The sequence below is a fragment of the Coenobita brevimanus genome, chromosome 95 (genome assembly GCF_032717465.1).
Source record: "Coenobita brevimanus isolate Jiangsu-jjx chromosome 95, ASM3271746v2, whole genome shotgun sequence".
Classification (NCBI taxonomy): domain Eukaryota; kingdom Metazoa; phylum Arthropoda; class Malacostraca; order Decapoda; family Coenobitidae; genus Coenobita; species Coenobita brevimanus.
In genome coordinates, this window is record NC_137048.1 from 33,352,336 (window position 1) to 33,375,640 (window position 23,305).

At 41.9% G+C, this 23,305-nt stretch overlaps 1 protein-coding gene across 1 annotated transcript; it reads right to left on the reverse strand.

Moving 5' to 3' along the window:
• Window positions 1-483: 483 nt before the first annotated feature.
• Window positions 484-23,077, reverse strand: LOC145413156 (carotenoid isomerooxygenase-like). Its single transcript, XM_080282882.1, has 11 exons — window positions 23,002-23,077; window positions 10,390-10,540; window positions 8,964-9,068; window positions 7,343-7,487; window positions 6,277-6,430; window positions 5,118-5,323; window positions 4,466-4,645; window positions 2,607-2,708; window positions 1,684-1,863; window positions 1,433-1,531; window positions 484-651 (listed from the first exon to the last, which is right to left on the reverse strand). Exons 1-11 carry the CDS (start codon window positions 23,075-23,077, stop codon window positions 484-486), a joined length of 1,566 nt encoding a protein of 521 aa, XP_080139008.1.
• Window positions 23,078-23,305: the final 228 nt, after the last annotated feature.

Sequence of the window (23,305 nt, forward strand, 5' to 3'; positions counted from 1 at the left end):
TGGATGAACTCAAGGGCGTAGGTATGAGCTCAGTGGAGTAAAGACAGCTTGAAGTTGTGGGGATGAGCTTAGGAGTGTAGGTATAAACTCACGGGTGTAGGTGTGAGCTCGGTGGAATAGAGAGAGCTAAGAACTGCTGGGGTAAGCTCAGAGACTTAAGAATGAACTCAGAGGTTTAGGGAATGAGCTCAGAGAATTTGGGATGAGGAAAGTGATGTAAGAGAGATGAGACATGTAAAGTTGAGCTAAGGGGTGCAAGAGTTCAAGGGAGTAGGAAAGAGCTCAGATAAAGTATAAGTGAACTCAGGGATCCAGATGTAGGTTTAAAGTTGTAGGGCTGAGCTTACGGATACGTAGGTGAGCTCAGAGTTGAAGGGGTGCGTTCGCTGCTGTAAGGATGAGCTCACAGGCGAAGGGTTGAACTCAGTGTTATTGGTGTGATTTTAGAACTGGAATTGTGAGCTATGCTTTGTCGGGGTGAGCTCAGGCGTGGATGTAGGTACCGTGGAGTGATCTTGGGATATCGGACGGCGTGGTGAAGGTGACCCTAGTGAGCTCAGCCATGTCCGCGGCGTTGAGGACGAGCAGAGTGATCTTCTTCTTGTCTGAGCCGTGCAGGAGTGTTACCAGCACCACACCGTCATCCTCGCTCTGCAGACAACAGCCAGTATTAATAATAGGTCTAATTCCATAGTCACTCTCATTCGCCAGAACACAGTCTATTCAGTTCGTTTCATTCACTTCACGGACCATAGTGCATTAACTTTTGGTTCACAGCAACCTCGACAATTATTTAATGATACTGGTGATGGTAGTGCTATAAGCTGATGAGAACGATATTAATGATGATAATTCAGTTGGCAGTTATGATAATTATGGCAATGATGTTACAAATGAAAAAGACCACAAACTCGATTATAAAAATTAATACAGATGATAAATATGATATAGATGATACAGATTATAATGAGTAGTATGACGAAGATAATAATGATGATAATGATGATGGTGATAATGACGATGATGGTTCTGACGATGGTGGTGATGATAATGATTCTGATGATGATGGTGATGATAATGGTTCTGATGATGGCGGTGATGATAATGATTCTGAAGGTAGGGATGATGATGATACTGATAATGATGACGGTAACGATAACGAAGACACTAACACAGATGATAATGATGATGGCAGTGATGATGATACTACTGATAGTGATGATGTCAGTGATAATGTTACTACTGATAATGATGATGGCAATGATGATGTTACTACTGATAATGATGATGGCAGTGATGATGTTACTACTGATAATGATGATGGCAGTGATGATGTTACTACTGATAATGATGATAATGATGGCAGTGATGATGTTACTACTGATAATGATTATAATGATGCTGGTACTACTGCTGGTGGTGCCGTACTCACCGTAGAGCCAGGTCTGGGCACGAAGAGGGCGATGCCACTGTATAGACCATCTTCACTCCATTCTTTCACCTGACCAGCCTCCATGTCAACCTTGCCAACCTGCAAACAGACACACATCACTGAATTTCTATGGTGTGTTTAATCATACAGTGCTGCTACCACTATCCGGTACTACTATTACTACTACATTCAATTTTACACACACGTAGGTATTTACCTACGGTCAATATTTCACACTCGTAGATATTTACCTTTCCTGTAGTTTGTGTCATGTCGCCACAGTTGCCGTAGAAGTATCGGTATGGCTTGGCATGGTTGGAGGGGTTGATGGTGGGGATCTCGTAGGCGTGTGGGGCCACCACGTCAGGGGTCAGTAGCAGTGACCCGTCCTTCTGCCTGTGAGCTTGAGCCTTGGTACCTGATAACGTAACCTGGAGGAAGGTCGCAAGATAGTAAGTGTGGTAGGTGCCACGGGTCGGACAGTGTGGTAGGTGTGGCAGGGTGGTGGGCATGGTAGGTAGGTTAGTGGCGTAGGTGTGGTGGGTGAGGCCGTGTGGGAGGAGTGGCTGTGTGATGGGTGTGGCTGTGTGATGGGTGTGGCTGTGTGGTAGGTGTGGCTGTGTGATGAGTTTGGCTGTGTGGTAGGTGTGGCTGTGTGATAGGTGTGGCAGCGTGATAGGCGTGGCAGTGTGGTAGTTTTAACAGTGTGGTAAGTGTGGAAGTGGTAGATGTGACAGTGTGGTTGGTGTGGCAGTGTGCTGGGTATGGCAGTATGGGAAGTGTGGCAGTGTGTTGGGAGTAGCAAGGTGTTAGGAATAACAGTGTGGTAGGTGTGTAGGTGTGAGTAGTGTGGGCGGTATGAGTGCCAACTGGTAGCTGTTACAGTGTGAGTGTGGTAAGAGTGACCATGTGGTAAGTGTGGCAGATGTGGTATGCTGTTTTTATCCTACCTCGGCCTAGATTTTTCTCTCTTTTGCAGCTTCCTTCTATTATCTCAGTGACAGAATTAGTCAGTGCAATGACTCTATATCATAGCCATGGCACTTTTTCGTGACTAGCTTGATATTCTGATGTTCAGTGTCATAACTCTGCATGCATGATGGAAGAATGGTAGTTTTAGGACAAGTTAGTGTAAAAATAGTATAGTACGATGAAAGACTATAAAACATCTAACCAGATTCTGTTCTGGCGCAGCCTTGTCGGACACCTCGAGGGGCAGAACAATCCTCTTCACTTTGCCCCCGTCCAGTTTGGAACCCAGGGTGGCGTTGTTCTCCTATGGGGGCAAAACGTAACTGGTGAGGTAGGTAAAGGAGAGAGAGAGAGAGAGAGAGAGAGAGAGAGAGAGAGAGAGAGAGAGAGAGAGAGAGAGAGAGAGAGAGAGAAATCCACTCAAGGATTCACACAAAAGATTTTTCATTCACTCAAACAAAAGGTTCCGCAATCACTCACATAAAAAGTTCCTTAACTAGTATGGTACTCATATAAAACGTCTCTTTATGTACCACCTCTTTAAAGTACCTTTCTGCTGATAATCGCTCGGCAAATTAAAGAATCATACCTAATCAAAATTTAACTGATACCTATAATGCTGAAGTGTCATTGACACCGATAAATTTGAATCGCTTGTTCCCCCAGCTGGCTGTACCAAATGTATGAAAAAAAATGACAATTACCCAGCTGCACATCCTTAACCAACAGATATTACGAAAGCCAACCCGTCAAGACCTAATCTCACCTTGAAAGCCACAACCTTCGGACTAATCTCGGTCATGAAGGAAAAAAAAAAAAAAGTAGAGTTCATTATTAGGTTAGGCATTGTTTTTTTTTTTATTTACGCAATATTCATAACACCAGGGATGGTCCTTCCACCAGGGGAACTAGCCGACCTCCTAGGGCGACATCGACTAGGGGGTGCTGATTTCCACCAATTATAAAAATGGTTGTGGCGCTCACTCACTCGATGTAGTGCTGCTTTGGGTGTCTGCCTTTTCCTGTCTTCCTTCTTTCCTTTTCTGTCTTTCTTTCATTCTTTCCTCTTCTTCCTGCCTACAGGTGACTTTACACTCCTTCTTCTGTCTTTCTTTCCTTCATTTTTTCCATTTCCTTCTGTCTATGGGTGCCTCTACATTGAGTGACAAGCCAAATAGTTTCCTGTACACCAGGAAAGCATTTACTACCCTGGATGGTAACCATATAACCAAATTATGGCACCTGGTGGTTTAGCGAGTAATTAAGGCTCTCCCATCGGACTGACCCGGTGCAGGTTTATCCAAGGGGTAGTTTTGGTTTATTGCTCAAGTAATGCCACTCAGGGATGAGTGAGGCTGGTCACTCTCATCTTAAATGTCAGGGCCAACTTGCCTAGCCCCGGCCTTCTACGTTTCTTACGGAGCAACACAGAATTGGGTGATGGATGGAGAGTGGATAAAAATATTCAAGTAAATTCCTGTAAATCAAGCATCTTTGTGGTGCGCCAATAACAGAAGTAATTTCCACAAAAGTGTTGCATATTTCCAAGCTTAAAATGCATTAAAATTCGAGGAGGAAGGGGTGACACCACAGCATGCGCCTAAGGCATCAGGTGCCTTAGAACCGGCCCTGCATAAAACTTATGAAAAAAAAAAAAAAAAGTTATTATTCATGGAATACATCCTTGGCTTCAAAAGAGAAATGCTTCTACTTTGTGTGGACGATCGTTCATCCACCCTTGAACTCACCCTGATGTTTTGACAGCAGCTGTTATTTGTCTGTAAAAATATGATGTATTATAACATCCCAGACTTGTAGCACATCATCTTGTTCTTAACCTAACAAAGATCCCTCACCCCTTTCAGCTAAGTAGATGCCCAAATGTAGTCAGATTGGTGGGCTGATTGACTAGTAACCAAGGGGACTCATTCCTAACTCATAAATAAGGCTCATTGAATTTCATGAACCACGACTAAACAATCAAGTTTTGGCAACGGCACAGTATCGCCAGGTGAAAACATATCAACGAAATGCCTGTATGTGGAGAACTCTAGAACCCACCCTGAGATTTTTTAGATGGAAAGCGTAGAGGAGGTCAGGCTTGTCGTAAGTGTTGACGTCAATGATGATATGGTTGTCCTTCTCGAAACAGTTGATGATGTGCATGAAGAAGAACTGCTCGCACTTCACCTTCTGCTTCACCTCCTTACCAGTCTCTCTGTTCACCAAATGGATCTTGACCTGAGGAAAAGGTATAATGATATAGACAGACAGTCTAATACTGCCTCTTTTAATTCCCTCATTGTCGGAACTTATCCAGTATTATATCTTAACTAACACCAGACTTTTTTCGTTAACGGAAGAGCGTCGAAAAGAACCTGAGAGGGTTAATTTGCTTGCCATCCACTCCTCCAGTATAACCAAACCACTACTCCACTATTTTACCATTCATCATCTAATTTGCCATCCACTCCAACACGCCTTCACACCATCATAAACCACACGCTACCACCACACTATATCATCCTATCACATCACACCAAATCATCCCACCACACCACACCACATCACACTACACCACATTACATCACATCACATCACACTACCCTACCCACAAGCTGATCTTCATCTAATACCACCACATCACCACACCTTACCATCTCACCACACTACCACCATACCACACCGCACCACAGGGCCCCGTCCTACTCACCAACTTGTTCTCCAGCCACTCCATGCCGCCAATGAATGGCTTGTCTCTGATGGTGTTTGCGACCATGGCCTTGACGTCGATGGTGAGGGGCTGCTCTAAAAGGACAATGTAGTGTTGCGTGAGGCCGAACGTGTGCATGTGGCAGGGGTTCAGCTTCCATCGTGCGTCCACTGAGCCGAGTTTCTGGGGCTTGCTGAACACATGATCTGTTGGAAGAACACATAAGACATATAAGAGAAGACGACAGTTACAGTAGGCTGGCTGGTACATGCTAGGCAATTTCTGCAAGAAAAAGTTGTAGCTATGAGTTCAAGAGAAGGATGGTAAAGAAGAACCTCTTCCCTGCCCATTAAACCTTCCAGCTAAAGCTGTGAGGAACACCATTGAAGTTCTACACAAAAAGGCGAAAGGAAAACATAATTATAACACCGTAGTGGGAACCAGAAAAAGAGAGTATAAATGATAACAGCAATTGGGACTACTTTTAATGTCAGTCCTTATTCATATGCCTATCCAGCCTCTCCCTGATACTCTCAGTGAAAGGTGCACCAACTCTTTTACTGGGTATCTTATTTCACTCATCCACTACGCTATTTCCAAACCAGTTTCTACTTATCTCCTTACTAAAAACTGATTTTTCTTACTCTGAAGCCATTTTCTCAAGTTGTCCTGTCTGCTCACTTCCAAGATCTTACTAATGTTTCCCCTGTTTAATAATTTTATCAACGTAAGCACTTCAGCTAAATAACATCTTGCTCTATGTCTTTTTAGTGAATGCAATTTTTTTTCTTTTTTAGCCTGTCTTCATATGAAAGGTTCCTTATATCATATACCTTTTGGATCACTTTACGTATTTTCACAGAAATTTATGTCCATTCTATATGCCAACGACAATAAGGCAACGAGAGCAAGGTAGAAAGAAAGGATGGAAGTATATATCAGATAAAAACTAACATTGCCTTTACCCTGGGGAGGAGTGTACCGCAGAGGACATATGAGAGATTGTAGATAACAGGGAGGAGAAAGTATGACAACGAAAGCCATGATGAAGAGTATGATAACGAAAGCCATGATGAAGAGTATGATAACAAAGGGGAAGATGAAGCGAAAGGCCGAGGTGGAAGAGAAAGGGAGCAGGAAAAAAAAGAAAAAAACATACCCTTGCCCTGTGGAGGAGTGCTGGGGAAGGCCACAATGTCGTACTTGGGTCCAGTGGCTCCAACCCCGTGCAGGACGTTGATGGTGGTACCGTCAGTGAGGGTGTGGGGGTTGGGGCAGTGCGAGTTGATGCCCAGTTCTTTGTGCAGGTCAATCTGAGGGGCAGGGGGGCGATGTAAGAGGTGATATGGGGATGTGGAAGGCATTATTAGAGACAATATAAGAGTGAAGGGGGAAGCAAACAACGTCAGAAGAAACATAAGGATGAGGGCATTAAGAGAGATATTATACGGGGGAGAAAGGGGCAGCGTCAGTGGTAGGATAGGGATGTGGAAGTCAACATAAGAGGCGACATAAGGGATATGAAGAGAAACATAAGAGGTGATGCAAGAGTAGGGGAGGGGTGAAGACAACATGAGAGGCAGCACAGGGGTGTGGAGGAAGAGAGCGACATGCAGATTACTTTGGACTGACTGTAACGTCATGTCATTGGCTCACGTAGAATGCGTGATTGGCATGAAGTTCTACAACTTAGGCTGCATTCATCAATCACAAAGTCTGCTATATCACTGTGGAGTATTGAGTTTTATACAAAATATGCCTGTCTTGGTATGAAACGAACAACACACTGAACATTTGATTAATTTCTTTAAAGCTTGTGACAGTCAGGAGTGAATTATGGGACTTTCACGGCTACACTGGGTGCAGTTACATTAGGTCTTCATAACAAGTAAGAGTTATAAAGAAATAATGATGCAATATTCCTATAAAATCATATCAGCGTTACAATCAGTGTCAAATACTGAAGTAAAAAGACAGTGTTTGGATGCTAAAATCGTCGACCAGAATTTACTATACTGTCATTTAGGCCAACGTTCACATAGATACTTTTTATAATTACTGAATTATAGCTGTTACTCTATTTTGTACACGACTGTTCCACACACACACACACACACACACACACACACACACACTAAACTAAACTACTCTCTCTCTCTCTCCTGAATCTATCTGTCTATCTATTTATCTATCTATCTCTTCATCCATCCATCTCTCCCCCTTACCTTGCTGACAGTAGAGAGTGTAGCCGGATCAATCTTATGTAGGAATGGCGCCTCAGTGATGCAGTAATATTCACCGCCAAACTTCACCACCCCCACGGGCGCATTGTCAGAGAACATTTTATCGAAGGCAAACTTGTCACCTAATCTGTAATGGAGGAGACGAGTTTCATAATATTTATCACTGCCCTTTATAGCGACATTAGTCTGTATAGCTCAATTCTCGTTGGTAAAGGAGGCTCCCTAACACCTCTTCCATAGCAATTTGTTTTTGGATATGGTTGATTAATATCTTCTGTACCCTATTTATACCGAGTATGATATTGCAAAGATTTATGTAACATAGAAGAGGATAGTATGGTGTAGTGAACAAAATAAATCGTTTAGGAAATGTGTTAGGGAGCTTCCTTGACCATACAAAATACCATCCTACTCCTATGAAACGCGTACAGCTCCGGGTATAACTATCGATGTACATCACTACGATAAATAACGAAACGGTGAGCAATTACTTTCGAAACCCAGTAATGCCATCTTCGGAATCCAGCAATCTTTTCAGAATATTACGTAATAGTTTCATGGCTGTTAAGGTAGAGTGTGCAGCGATATTACTGTCCACAACTAAACAGTACGTTATACACTAAGGCCAGCGTGATTATCTGAACCCCTTCCGTAGCTTGATATTTTGCCAATTCCACATTAATACTTTCTTAATGCCTTTTATATATATTTGCCGACATTGTTGACAAATCATACAAATGAATATTATCGTGTCATGTGCAAAAAAAAAAAAAAAAAAAGTAAGGAAATGGTATTAAAAAGGCTCCCAAGCACACCAGAATATGACCTAAAACAATTATATTCTGCCTGGTAGATACCACCTACGGCTAAAAGGATTAAAGTAGATTTAATGTATGTATTGTGCGACTCATATGCATTTAGGCCAGGAATATAGCCCTGGTGATCCGCTACTTAGTATTTAGTCCTAGTTGAGCGTTGTGTTTGAGTTTCGGGAGCTGAACGCTCAGTGTGATGAAACCTTAAGTGAGGGATGCAATTTTCACTCTGAGAGGTCTCCCCTAAGCTGCTTGAGTTCATCGTGCGGCAACATAATACAAAAAAGTTGTCATCATATCGAAAGGATTAACTAACTTGACAAGTACATTATGGTGCGCTCATTCTGAGGGCCGTATCATCGTGGACTCAGAGCACTCTATGGCAGTTTTATTACTGATTGCTTCTTGCATATAAACGTTAATATTCTTTCATACACAATGTATGTTTCAACGATATCGATATAGCTTGGAAAAATAATACAGAAAAAATCACTAACGTATTTGATGAATACGACAGGTATGAAAATGTGGTAATAAGATATCTCCAGAAGTCTGGCTGGCCCAGTCTGGGTACCTAATATCTACTGTTATGATTCCATTGCAGCGCCACAAAGACCTTGCAGTCCTTCTTATTGGTACTCCATTTTAAGATAATGACTTATTTTCTAATTACAGAAGCCTGAGAATAAAACTGAATGATGGAGGCAGAGGTGCAGTGGAACCCCATAATTCAATGATAACTGTGCCTTATGGGTAAAGTGTTTACAGTGAAGTGTCATGTGGCGTACTTGGCTAGCTTGCTCTTGGCCACGGACTTCCCGGTGGTGCCAAACTCGGACACGACGACCTGCTGGTGCTCCAGGTTGGTCTGGTAGGCGTACGACTGTAGGAACCTGACGAGGCACACAAAGCGTTAGTCCCAGATTGAATATATCTTTAAGAGCACAATCAATCACGTACAGTTTATTTTCTACATGTGTTTACCGTTACCATAAATAAAATGAGCAATACATGAAAGCAAAATCATTCTCTAGCTATTCTGTATAATGGTCTATTGCATATTCTTCATAGTTTAGTCAATTTACATTTTCACTATAACAAACTTGCACCTACAGACTCTGAGGTTTACTACAACTGCTTTACTATACCTGTTTGTTATATAGATCAATGGCAATATGTAGTCCCTTCCATCTCTATACCCTGATATAATCATGACTCCAATCTGCTGTGCTTTACACACGTTTGTCACATTCCTGATTGCTCAGGCCACTGTAATCCGGATCCCCTTTCACTATGTCCCACCCTCTCCTTCTCGATCTATTCCTCTTCTTAATTTTCCATACTTCTTGGCATCTTCTCCATATTAGCCCCTCACCGTTCATTTTCTCCATACGCTGGGGTCACACCATTCACATCCTGGTCGGCTCTCTCAGTCATATTGTCTATTTCCAAACCTCATTCTTAATCTGTCACTTCTGGTTCAGCCAAAGCATTCCACACCACACTTTGTCTTTTTACACTCAATTCACAACACTATCACCCATTACAAAATTCTAAAGTAGGTTTAATAACCCCCTCCCAAAAAAAAAGGTGGATGGTCATTAGTACAACATACCCTATGTGTCCTATTCTGAAGTGACGTATCCTGACAAGCCTAACGTGTCTAACATAATCTGTCCGTATCTCTTCAAAGGTTACCTGCTCTCACATGTCTTAACGCAGCCTACACTGATTTGTCCTACTGTTATCTCCTCTGTCATGTCCTGGCATGGCCTACCCTGACCTGTCCTTGCATCACTAACTCTGTCGCAACTTGCACAGACCTATTTTAATGTGACCTGCCCTGCCCCTCATACCTTCTCTGAGATAACCTGACGTGACCAGTACTGACCTAATATTATTGCATCTGTCCTGCCCCCACATAAACTTCCTTGTACACCTTACACTGGCGTGACATGCCGGTCTGTCCTACCAACATACAAACTTCCTTTACTTACCTTACCCTGGCGTGACATGCCGTGATGAAGCATGACTTAACCTTGCCTGGTTTACCTTTCCTTATCCTGACCTGCCCTGCCCTCCCTTGCCCCCTGCCCTACCTTGTATTATCATTACTCTTCCTGACTTACCCTGACCTACCCTGCTCAACTCGGCCTCACCCTACCCTACTCTAACGTAACTTATTCTGCTCTACCCTACCCTTCTGTGGCCTACCTGCTGGTGAAGGTAATCCCAGTCTCGGAGAAGGTAAACTTCTGCAGGAGGGCAGCCCCGTCAAACACATGGTTGAATTCGGTCTCCCCAAACGTGAGGCGTCCTGGCCCATCCAGCAGCAGACTCCCTCGCAGCCATGCAGGGACAGTGCCTGGAGGGGGGAGGAGGTAATTGTTGAGAGAGTTGCTGGTAATGGTGGTAAAGAAAGTGAGTGGTGGTGGTAGCAGCGGTGATGGCACAGTGGTGTTAAAGTTAGTGGGTGGTAAAGATATGTTGGTGGTGATAGTGATCGTGCTAGTGGTGATTGTCGTGGGAGAAGCAGTGGTGATACAGTTGGTGGTCTTGGTAGTGGCATTTGTAGTATAGTTACAGTGGAAATGCTAGTGGTTAGTGGGGATGGTTGTACTGGTACAATTGGTGATGATCGTAGCAAGATGGAAAGAGCAGTAGGGAAGGAAGGTGGGAACATATATATATATATATATATATATATATGTGCAAAGTATATAAATAAATACAGAGAGAGAGAGAGAGAGAGAGAGAGAGAGAGAGAGAGAGAGAGAGAGAGTGAGAGAGAGATGCATGGAAACAGAGATAAATCAAAATGACATTCAAAAAGTTAAAAATATATATATATAGTGTGTGACATAACCCAAATCCTTCAGCTTATGCCGATATTAAACCTGTGAGAAAAGCTGAGTATGAAGAACTTATTAGGATAATTCATGATACTTGATACTCGATTACAAGCACGCTTTCTCTCTCTCTCTCTCTCTCTCTCTCTCTCTCTCTCTCACACACACACACACACACACACACACACACACACACACACACACACACATTATATTCTAATTAAAATTTTGTATCTTTTTTGCATGTAAAAATGAGAGAGAGAGAAAGAGAGAGAGAGAGTGAAAGCACAATGCAGTTATGTAAGCGACGACTGTAGGGTCAGGTCTGAGAGAGAGAGAGAGAGAGAGAGAGAGAGTGACAGAGAGTGAGCACAATGCAGTTATATTAGCGACGACTGCAGGGGCAGGTCAGGTCTAAAAGAGAGAGAGAGAGAGAGAGGAGACAGAAGCACGCAGTTATGTAAGCCATGTCTGCAGGGTCAGGTCGGGTTTGGAAGGGAATGTATTAAAAGAAAAAAAAAAATGTTGGTTCTCGCCTGTACCCGTAGTTTAGTGAAAGTGACTGTACTTGGGTCACTGCTTTAGCCTATTCGGTAACGTGTGTGTGTGTGTGTGTGTGTGTGTGTGTGTGTGTGTGAGAGAGAGAGAGAGAGAGAGAGAGAGAGAGAGACTAATTCAAAGGGCTAATACATGGAATAACACCTATAAGGTTTTCATTATGTTTTCATCATATTGTAACTTTTTCCCACACAACTGGCGATATGATAAGTCAGCATTATAGGAAGCGAACAAACTTTCATAAACCAACTATTTTAACGGTAGTTGTATTCGAAGCTAATAAATTTTAATATGACTTTTTTTTTTTTTCCTTAATGGTGTCAGCTGTATACGTAGCAGACGATCCTTAATAGGCCAACTTTTTTGTAATTTATTGTGGAGTTAATGAAAAAGATAAAGGAATGGGACGGAAAAGTTAGCCCATAACGAGGACTCACTGCATCTGCATCTGCTGGTTTGAAAAATCTCTCCAAAACAGAACAAAATTGCCTGGTGGTAGCAAATATATAATAGAAAAGACGTCACCATATTGAAAGAGTTAAGGCGGAATAAAAGGAGTGTTTAAGATGGGGATGATTGGAAGGAGAAGAGGAAACCCGAGAACGAGGAACCTGAGAACTAGGTGGAGAGATAAGAGTGGGTGAGTATTAGTCACTTTACGACCTTCCGGATCAATTTACTTTTTCTTACCCTCAAACGATTTTATTCAACCATGGGAAGATCTCTGGCGCTGAAGGGGACAATAAAGGCTATATCTCACTCCTCTCCTTCAGAGTACTCATATACATTTTTTTTATCTTGAATGAAACCGCCAAGACAGCAAGACTAAAACATAAGGGACGTCCTCAGGAGATTATGTTATGAGTAGGGGTGGTGTGAAGTGGGTAAAGACGACGACAACACCACTACTACGATGACCTACATTGTTCTTGTTGCTGGCAGGCGATTTGAGTGACTTCCTAATCTATGTTTTGTATTTTTTCTTCGCTGAATATAATCGTCTTGAAGCAGCTAGAATTAAAAACAAAATTAAGTCATTGTACTAAAGTGTCCGATGCGTACAGGACAGAAAGACCTCCTCACAGACTGCAGCGTTGGACTATTGATAAATGCAGAAAACAGATATTTTCCTTCTACACACACACACACACACACACACACACACACACACACACACACACCTAGATCGAATGTGTCTAGTGCGTTTTGCAAGTCATTTTTTATTTTCGTTTTCACTAAAAGGGGTATCTCCTAAAGTGAATAACATCGTTGGGCGTTAGCAAGAATAATATACAAGAGCCGTCACCTGCTGAAGATGATATCGTAATAAAAAAAAAAAACACACGTCGTACCATGATTATCTCTCTACCCAGTAAGGAATTAAAAAAAAAAAAAAAAAAGAGCGGATACTTACCCTTACTCATGGCTGGAAGAGGAAGGAGGGTGTAGGATAACAAGAGGATGTAAGGACAAAGTGTGGAAGAATACGAGAGAGAGAGAGAGAGAGAGAGAGAGAGAGAGAGAGAGAGAGAGAGAGAGCTGGGAGAAGAGGTAGACCAGGAAGAAGTGAAGGAAAAAAGTGTGTGTGTTTGTGAGAGTGGGTGGCTTGTGGTGGAAGAAGGGTTTACAGCTTTATCATGCTAATTAAAACAGGTTCCTATACTCACTCTCAGTTTAATAAATTGGCCTGGCGTTAAATGGAACATGATACAAGAATTATCCCGATCATGACAGAGATAACACGAAACCACTTAAACACTTTCCTATCTAATGATTATACGTCACTATTTTCTCCTTTATGTAACGCATCTGTCAATCTAATTCCTCTGTTGCATATTTTCCGTGTACAATAAATTTCATTTTTACACCTGCGCGCACGATAACAATGTTTTTTATTTTTATTTTTTATTCTTTGTGAGTGCGCGTGTGTCTTAATGCGTGAAGAAAATAACCCAAAATTTTAATCCGAGCTAGACAAACTTGGTGGAAGGGTTAAAGATCAGCCATGGTTTTTCTTTTTTTATTTATTCCTTTTTTTTTTATTTTTTTTTAAGAACAATAGGTTGAACGACTAGGTCAGGTGTGAGAGCCAATTCAATAGCTGATCTGATTTACATTTAATTTGATGGAAGGTTTGAGAGTAAGGCAAGGATGAAGTTAATTGACTTTGAGAACAATCAGTCAAATGTGAAGGTCATGGGTCAAGGTAAAAGGTTCAACTGCATAATTCAAACAGTTCTGAATTGATATGATGCAGACTATGTGTAAGGGCTGAGGGTCAGGCAAAAATAAGATCAGATTAGATTCTGAGAACAAGAGCACAAAAGTACAGGCCGCGGGGCAAAATCAGCTCAGTCTTGATCAGAATTGGACCAAACTTGGTGGATGTGTTGAAGATCAGGCAAGGATGAACTACTTAGAAACTAATCTATCTGAAGTCAAGGTCACAGGGCAAAGTTAAATTTTCAGCCCTTAGACCAGCTGGTGGGCACGGGGTGTCGTACTCCCTGAATATATGAGTAACTGTCTTAATTTGTCCTCATTAGGCAGGTTCCTAAATTGTGAAACATTTTTTACCTTCTCTGAATGTATTTTCAGAAACTAATATCCATTCTGTTCTTAGCACTTACACCCGAAATACAATACCTATTCCACCTGTAGTTTTTAAGTAAATATAAGTTGTGGTACTGAATTACTTTAGATGTTTTACTGCTAAGCTCTTTTTATACAAAGAAATGAGCATTACGTTGGTTTGCTGTGTACAGTAATAAACTGTTGTCTAAGTTCCATGTCCCTGTCAGCTACGATTCTTACTCAGGACAAACGTATTTGAAATACTGTACTGCATGTCTTCTTGAAATACCTATTATTTTTTTTTATCATGTTTCACAGCACCATCCTGAATTTTTTGTCATTCAGAAATACCAGACATACCGAAACAAATAGAAAGGCTCATTCAGGCCCAGTTTCGTCGAATCAATGAGTTATGATATTACAAAATTAAGTGTATCCACGTCATTTCTCTACCACTGCATATTAAGTCAAATAAATACATGAATAAATAAGCAAACATATAATCACAAACAAGTTCCAGAGAATATTCTGGGTTACGGTGCGTCCAGCGTAGCGACATATAATTAACTACTCTTGCGTGATGCCGAATGTTATGTGAGCTTGAGTGCGACGTAGTAACCTTTCCAGTCAGGTGTGAGTACAGCCGCAACACCGAGCCCAGGGAAGTGGCTCAGGAAAAGTGCCGGGGCGACTCACTCTTTTTTCCCCCCGCAAGGAGTGGTCCACGAAAAGTCGCCAGGTTACTTTTTTTCCCCTCCGCTAACTTTCACCTGTTTATGGCTGTGCACTGAGTCAGCAGGAGAGATTTAGTTTCCCTTCGTGATGGCTGTGGTGGTGTCGCTGTTGCCAGGTGTTGTTGCTACGTTGCACCCCAGTTATTTGTTCCCCCAGATGACTTGCTTTTATCATCCGCTTTTATCTTACGATCGTATTGTTCGCTGCTTGGTTTTGTTACGTTACTCATGCTTCCCCTCATTAACTACTTTTTATATGCCATCTTATCGTTGTGTTACTTCAGGTAGCATTTCTTACTCACTCATATATTCTATGCTGCGTTACTCTGATCAACTAAAGATATTCTGGCTTGTCTTTAACTTACACTTTGCATGCCGTACTACCGTATAATTTTCTGTATCACAATTTCCTCCCTGTTATTCGCCGCCCTATAATTATGCCGAATCACTTTAATATGCCACTCACTGACTTATCTTCCCTTATGATTACACAATTATACAACGGGCTTCTTGCTACGCCACATCTTCTCTATTTATCCTAATATGTTTTTATTTTATTAAATGTCCTTGACGTTAATCGTATCTAGAAATTAGTCTACGTCCTCTGTCACATTAAATTATTCAGTGCCATGTCCTCCTTACCACAACCAGACTATTTAATTTGGTCCAGGAGAGATCTCTTATAATGAAGGGAGTAATTAAGACTGCACTTGTATTCTCGTTGATTAAGGAAGCTCCCTAACACATCCTCCTTATCGATTTATATTTGTATATAAGTGGTTAATATCCATTTGTACGTTGTTTATGGCGATTATGGTGAAGCTGGAAGGATTTATATAACAGAAGAGGACAGTAAGGTGTAATAAACAGAATAAATCGCATAGGAAAAGATGTTAGGGAGCTTGCTCAATCGACGAGAAGCAAATAAAAAAAGAGCAAGTAAAAAAATAAAAGAAACTTATTGTAAAGTCAATCCATTTCGAAATCTCTCTTACAAAAGGATTAATGCAGTCTGGTGGTGGCAAAAAAATGAATAAATAAATAAATAAAACAGACGTCCCTGGGCTTGAAAGGGTTAGGCTAAATGACTTGCAGCAGGCCTACATCTGTGTGTGTGTGTGTGTGTGTGTGTGTGTGTGTGTGTGTGTGTGTGTGTGTGTGTGAGAGAGAGAGAGAGAGAGAGAGAGAGAGAGAGAGAGAGAAAGCCTACACATATGGGTTGTGGTTGGCCAGGGAACGGGATCTGTGTGTGTGTGTGTGTGTGTGTGTGTGTGTGTGTGTGTGTGTGTGTGTGTGTGTGCGCAGGAGATATGGCTACAGACATATGTTGTGACAGGTTAGTGAACGGTAGATTTCTGTGTGTGTGTGCGTGTGTGTGTGTGTGTGTGTGTGTGTGTGTGTGTGTGTGTGTGTGAGAGAGAGAGAGAGAGAGAGAGAGAGAGAGAGAGAGAGAGAGAGAGAGAGAGATAAGCCTATAGATATGACTTACGGTAGGTCAAGGAACGATAGCTCTCTCTCTCTCTCTCTCTCTCTCTCTCTCTCCGCTAACATGGTAATGGTAACCGTTTCATTGCAATACCGTCATTTTACACTACTTTTAGCCACCACCATTTAATTTGACTGGCTGCGGAGATGCGGTGATTGTTGAATTGGAGGGATAATAAGTGTTATTAACCCCTTCTCTCCTGGGGTGCTCTGCTAAGCTGGATAAAACAGTATTGTGGCAGAATGAATGCAATGAAATGATGTCCCCTTGCTGAATTTGCTAATGACTCTTTATGTAAAACACACACACACACACACACACACACACACACACACACACACACACACACACACACACACACACACACACACACACACACACACAAACTCATGAATGAACTGTACTGATTTAAACATCATGAAAGCTTTTAACTGGATTAGAACACCCATGAGGAATAAAAAAGTTCTTCTAATGTGGATGGGAAATATCTTAAGGGAGAGGAAAATGAGGAAAGTACGATCAGCTTAATGAGCTGAAGAGGCATGACATGTGGCGCCCTACGGGAATTAGGATTTTATTAGGGTAAAGTTTCAATTACATATACTGTATATATATATATATATATATATATATATATATATATATATATATATATATATATATATATCTATATATCTATATATCTATATATCTATATATATATATACATATATATATATATATATATATATATATATATATATATATATATATAGTATATACATCAGTAACACAGCCTAACACATCTCAGCGCTTGCGGGTGAAGGAATTTTCATACCTGCCCTTAAAAATGATTCCTGAAGAAAACATTAGTATTAAAAAATTGTATAGATACACTACAATGAACTATGTTTACATACATAAATACAAACATACATACATAGAGGGTTTTAATCAGATGACTGATTGGTGAAAACAAATCTGGAGATGCTATAAAAGTTAGAGAGAGAGAGAGAGAGAGAGAGAGAGAGAGAGAGAGAGAGAGAGAGAATCTACCTTTCACTGACCTACCACAACCCATACCGGTACTTATCTAGGCCTTTCACTACCATAAAATTCCTGAGCTGTTTCCAACTACACATAATTATTTACAGCTTCTGCACTGCCATAAAATACATGACCTAACAAATCTGTCTGTCTGTCTGTCTCTCTGTCTGTCTGTCTGTCTCTCTGACTCTCTGTCTGTCTGTCTGTCTGTCTGTCTGTCTCTGTCTCTGTCTGTCTGTCTCTCTCTCTCTCTCTCTCTCTCTCTCTCTCTCTCTCTCTCTCTTGTGGCATCTAGAGATCCGTGTTCAACAATCAATCAATTAATTAAAACTCTCTCTCTCTCTCTCTCTCTCTCTCTCTCTCTCTCTCTCTCTCTCTCTCTCTTGTGGCATCTAGAGATCCGTGTTCAACAATCAATCAATTAATTAAAACTCTCTCTCTCTCTCTCTCTCTCTCTCTCTCTCTCTCAGTTCTTCACGTACAAAACTGAAAGTGTGGAAGAGTCATTCAGTACCGGTAATAATTCTTTGGCCTTTGGCCTCCACTCCTTCCTAGACAGTTATCATAATCACTAGTATTGAGAGAGAGAGAGAGAGAGAGAGAGAGAGAGAGAGAGAGAGAGCTGTGTTAGTTTAGGGAATATCTATGGAGGTGAAAGAACTGTAAAGGTTGGCAGGTCAGTGAAAGGCAGACACACACACCACGCACACACACACACACACACACACACACACACACACACACACACACACTCTCTCTCTCTCTCTCTCTCTCTCTCTCTCTCTCTCCCTCTCCCTCTCTCTCATATGAATCCTACTCACAGTGTGCTGTGGAGAGGACGAACCAAAAACATTACCTTATTCTGGCACTGAATTACGTGAAATATGATGAAAAGGGCAAAATTTCTGAACCAAGCTAAAGTGAAGGAACTACATCCTATCGGTGTTTTCTGTACGCAGGGCAACAGCAAAGAGATGTCTCCCCATCACACCGCATTTACTCTGAACCTGGCAAATATCTGTAATCTCTTTCGGATCCGTTGTTGGCCATATGAGGCCAGACTGAAGGTGTGATTCTTCTAGTAACCAACAAGACTCATTTGCAATGTCTAGCAACCCAGAAGACTTATTTGATTTGTCTAGTAACCAAGAGGCCTCATTCGATATGTCTAGTAACAAAGAAGTCTTGTTTGCTTTGTCTATTAACCAAGAAAACTCATTCAATTTGTCCAGTAACCAAGAAGACTAGTTTTAATTGTCTAGTAACCAAGAATTTTGATTTGATAGTAGCTAAGAAGACTCAGTTGACTTGTCTAGTAACCAATATGACTCATCTGATTAGTCAACTAACCAAGATGACTCGTTTGATATGTCTAGTAACCAAGATGACTCATTCCTATCTAATTACTAAGGCGCTCACGTGATCGAGGCTTTTTAAACCGTATCACAAACTGCTTATTATTCCCTTTTGTTATCAGGCCAGATTAGGCTCGGTTACTACCTTATTCCCTCAGCATACTCTTCAGCGAATGAAACCTTGAAACCTTGTCACAAAGCTCTCATGACCACTACACTACAATGCTGATTGTTTTAATTTAATGAGATTACTATACTTCTTTCACGATACCTTGGCTCAGATTTTCGTCCTTTTGCAGCTTATTTCACATATTTCAGTGACAGAAAAAGACAGTACCACAGCTCTACATCCATTACGCAACACTTCTTTGTGACTAGCACCGTCCTCTAATGTTACGGTATTGCAAAAACTGAGTATACAAGATAGACAGACGACAATTTTGGGCCAGGTTAGAGTAAAAGAAGGGTATACCAAACTCTGACTGACTTTTCGAACTATAGGTGCTGGTTGTAATCTTGAGCCTTTTCAGTACGAGATGGCTTTCGTAAATTAAATAAAACAGGCTCGAAGCTGTAGGAATAAAACTAAAAAATAAATCAACGGAATGAAGAGGTTACCTGGCCCCTTCTTGTTGTCATTTTAGGACATTATATTAGGTTAGGTTTTATACACTATTTATTTTTACCCGGGCTAAAATGTACATCTCTCCATTTTCAGGGCTCACTTGTAACAATAAATTAGCACTAGAATATGATGCTAGTCACAGAGAAGCCCTGTGGAAAGGATGTCAAGCCTTAGCAATATCATATCCCGTTACCCTATGCGAAATAAGCCGCAAATGATTGAAAATCCGGACCAAGTTAAAGTGAAAAAAACACAGTACACATTTCTATGAATGAGACCTTGAGACCATATAATCAACCACTCTTAATTGGAGCGTCTTGTTATCATAATGTCCGCTGAGTCTAAGATGGTCTGAGATAACAAGCAGCTCAGAGGTTAACATCACTTTGTTATCACTGGTTATTGACATCTCCATATTGACTTTTTGTACCCGGCAGCAGTATGTCATGATAAAGGCCTTAAAAAGACGTAAGGCCACTCCAGAGCTAAAGTAAATACTGTATAAGCTATACTGAAATGCTGAAGATATCTCACGCACTGAAGGATTTAGTGGTGCTTGTTTTAAATTTTTACTAGACGGAAAGCCAATCCTAAGATTATTAAAACTGTCTTGAGCTAAGCACACACACACACACACACACACACACACACACACACACACACACACACACACACACACACACACACACACACACACACACACACACACACACACACACACACACACACACACACACACACACACACACACACACAGAAAAAGGGTTTTAAAAAGTCTCACGTCGTGAAAGGTTAAGAAACTGCTGTAACGTCGTTTTCATATACCGTATAACACATTTGTGTAATGTATAGACTAGGATGCCCGTTTCCATGGTCCAGTCAGATAACGTATGGAAGGCCTAGTAACACCTCTTTCTTAGCCACCTATTTTGCATTTTACATCTTGACATTCCTATGTATCTTATATAAATCGTTATTGTTTGCTTCAAGAACTTAGGTTACTGAGGTATAAAATGCAGTATAAATCACTAAGAAAATGTGTTGCGAATCTCCTAAGCCACTTAGAATACGAACCTGTTATGGGCACGAGCGGGCGAGCGCCATGTTATCACAATTTCCTTCCGATATGAGATTATAGGCAGAACCTCCGATATCTAATTGCTAGAGATGATGCCAGAAAATAAAAAGTGTTAAGACGTTTTTTTTTTCATTTGATTTCGTAACTGAGGCGTTCACCGATTATAGTCGAACATTCCTCTGGAAAACTCTAGATTCCAAGGGGTTCCTATGCCTTTATGGGTGGGTTTTTAGTTGATAAAATTTATTGAATGAATGGTATCAGACATGTAGAGGTGTATGGTGTGTAAGAGGACTACTGGGCCTTGGGAGCAGACTGTGTAGCCTATGCCCAGAGTCGGACACGTAAAAAAAAAAAAAAAAGTACAGAAAGAATTTCAGCTCTACAACCTATAGGAGTAAAGTTACAAGCTTCTGCTTAGCGTGACGGTCGGGCCGGGGCTCTCATTTCCAAATTTAACTGGGAGTGCTCGTAAGAATCTTCAATTTGAAAATCTCCTAGGGTGAATAAAAGTTGCATGGAGATAGCAAAAGTAGTATAAATCACAAGATTGAAGACATTACGTTAAGGTGATACATTTACTAGTTTTCTCCCACGGCCATTTGTGGACCTTGTGGTGTCCCACCAAGTATCATTACAGGTGTACGGCATGGCAGCATCAGCAAAGACGACGATAACGACAACAACAAAACCATAATCGACAACGATGATAATAATAATAATAATAATAATGATAATAATAATAATAATAATAATAATAATAATAATAATAGGAAAATAACTAAAAACCTAGCTAATCCCTAGACCTCCCTCCATTAAATACCCAAATAATGGTCCAATCTTACATTTCCTCCCTCGTCAAGCTCCAGACGCCCAGCAGAGAATGAAAGTACAGTACAGTATATGGTAGTGTGTTGTGTAAGAAACGGTGATTGGGATGGGTGGGCTGTGGCAGGAAGTTAGGAACGTGTAGTGGGGGAAATTGCTTGTAGCCTACTTCTTTCCCTCTTACTGTACCCCCCCCCCTCTCTCTCTCACACACACACACAATTTGTATTCTCTCTATCCCTCAACGCACATATCATGCATTCTATACTCTCTCTCTCTCTCTCTCTCTCTCTCTCTCTCTCTCTCAGGCTTAGATAACTCGCCAGGGAGCCACATTCCAGGGCTCTCATCCGTCTTAAATTCCATCCCACTCCAAGTCACCCTCCTTCATATACATTTCAACCTTACCATCATCGTCACAGATACGGCGAAGTGGGGTGAGGTGGGACGGGTTGCGTGAGGTGGGGTGGGATGAGTTGTGTGAGGTGGGGTGGGATGAGTTGCGTGAGGTGGGATGGGATGAGTTGCGTGAGGTGGGGTAGGATGCGGTGAGGGGACGTGAAGTAGTTGGGATGGGATGGGGTGTGGTGAGGTGAGATGATGTGAGGCTGAGGGTTTGAGATGAAGTGAGGTAGGGCTAGATGATGAGGGGTGATGTGAGGTGAGGTGGCGTTAAGTATGATCGGGTGGGATGGGGTAATATGAGGTGGAATGAGGTGATGTGAGATGAGGGGTAAGATAAGGTAAGGTGTGGTGAGGTAAGGTGGGATGGGGTGGGGTAAGATGGGGTGTGGTAAGGTAAAGTGTGTTGGGGTGGGGTAAGGTGGGGTGATGTAGATAGGGTGGGGTGAGGCAAGATAGGGAGCAGTTGGGTGACGTGGGATGAAGTGAGATGGTGTGAGGAAAAAGGAGGTAAGGTCTGTTAAGGAGAGGTGGGGTACAGTGAGGTGGAGTAAGATGAGATGATGGGACGGTGGGCTGAGATGAGTGAAATGAGATGCGGTAAGCTGAAGTGTTATGAGGGGAGGATGGAGGCAGAGAGAGAGGTGATGTGGCATGAAGTGAAGCACAGTGAGGCGAGATGAGTTGGGCTGAGGTGAGAGGAGATATGGTGAATTGAAGTATGCGTTAAGTGAAGTGGGATGAAGTCAGCCACGATTAACTTAGATTGTGTAGACTGATATGAGGGAGAGGTAAGGTGATATGAGGAGGAGTGAAGTGAAACAAGATAGGCGAGTTGAGTTGAAAATTGCGGAGCAGGTGAGGTGAAGTGAACGTAGGTGGAACAGGGTGAAGTGATGTGGAGGGTGGTGCGGAGAGGCAATGCGAAATGAAGAAAAGTGAAATGAGGCGAGGTGCAGTGAGGTGAGGTGAGGAGGTGAAGCTGAAGTAGGGTGATACATGGTGATCTGAGGTGAATTGTGGAGTTGGGTTGATATGAGGTGAGACTGAGTGAAGTTTAGTAAAGTAGGATGAAGTTAGGTGAACATAAGGAGAGGATTACTGAAGTAGGCCCATGCTAGGCAGCTCCTACAGTGACTAAACTACTAGAATAAGATAAGGCTAACAAAGGACAACAAAGAAGAGGTGAGGTGAATTGAGATGAAGTGAGGTAAGGCAGAGTGAGCTGAATTTAACTGAACTGGAGTGCAAATAAGGAAGATAAGATTAAGTACAATAATCGCGAAGTGCCGTAAATATCCGTCAACTAACCTGGCACAGAACCAGCAAGAGGCGTGGTCTGTTCCTCCAAGCAGTTGCGATCCCAAGTAGTGAAGTCGTAAGGCATGGTGATGGTCAGTCAGGCACTACACTATCCCCTTACAACTGTTTCTGGTATATCTGAAGTCTGCGGAGCTGTGTGGTGGAGCTAGAGCGATGTGGTGACTTCTGTGAGCTGTTGGAGAGTCTTTGAGCTGTGATTGGTTTTGGTGTAGTGTGGTGGGCTGCGAGGAGAGAGGGTGAGGCAGGTCTGGTATCTGGTTGATCTTCCTCTTGACTGACGGCGAAGAAGCTG

Bases quoted from the DNA above. Each gene is read 5' to 3' on its own strand.
- LOC145413156 (XM_080282882.1), bottom strand. From the start codon at position 23,077: ATGCCTTACGACTTCACTACTTGGGATCGCAACTGCTTGGAGGAACAG. The intron at 5,324-6,276 runs GTATGTTTTTTT...TTCTTCCAACAG, and splicing joins CACTCCTCCACAGGGCAAGG to ATCATGTGTTCAGCAAGCCC. The intron at 1,532-1,683 runs GTAAATATCTAC...GTCTGTTTGCAG, and splicing joins TGACACAAACTACAGGAAAG to GTTGGCAAGGTTGACATGGA.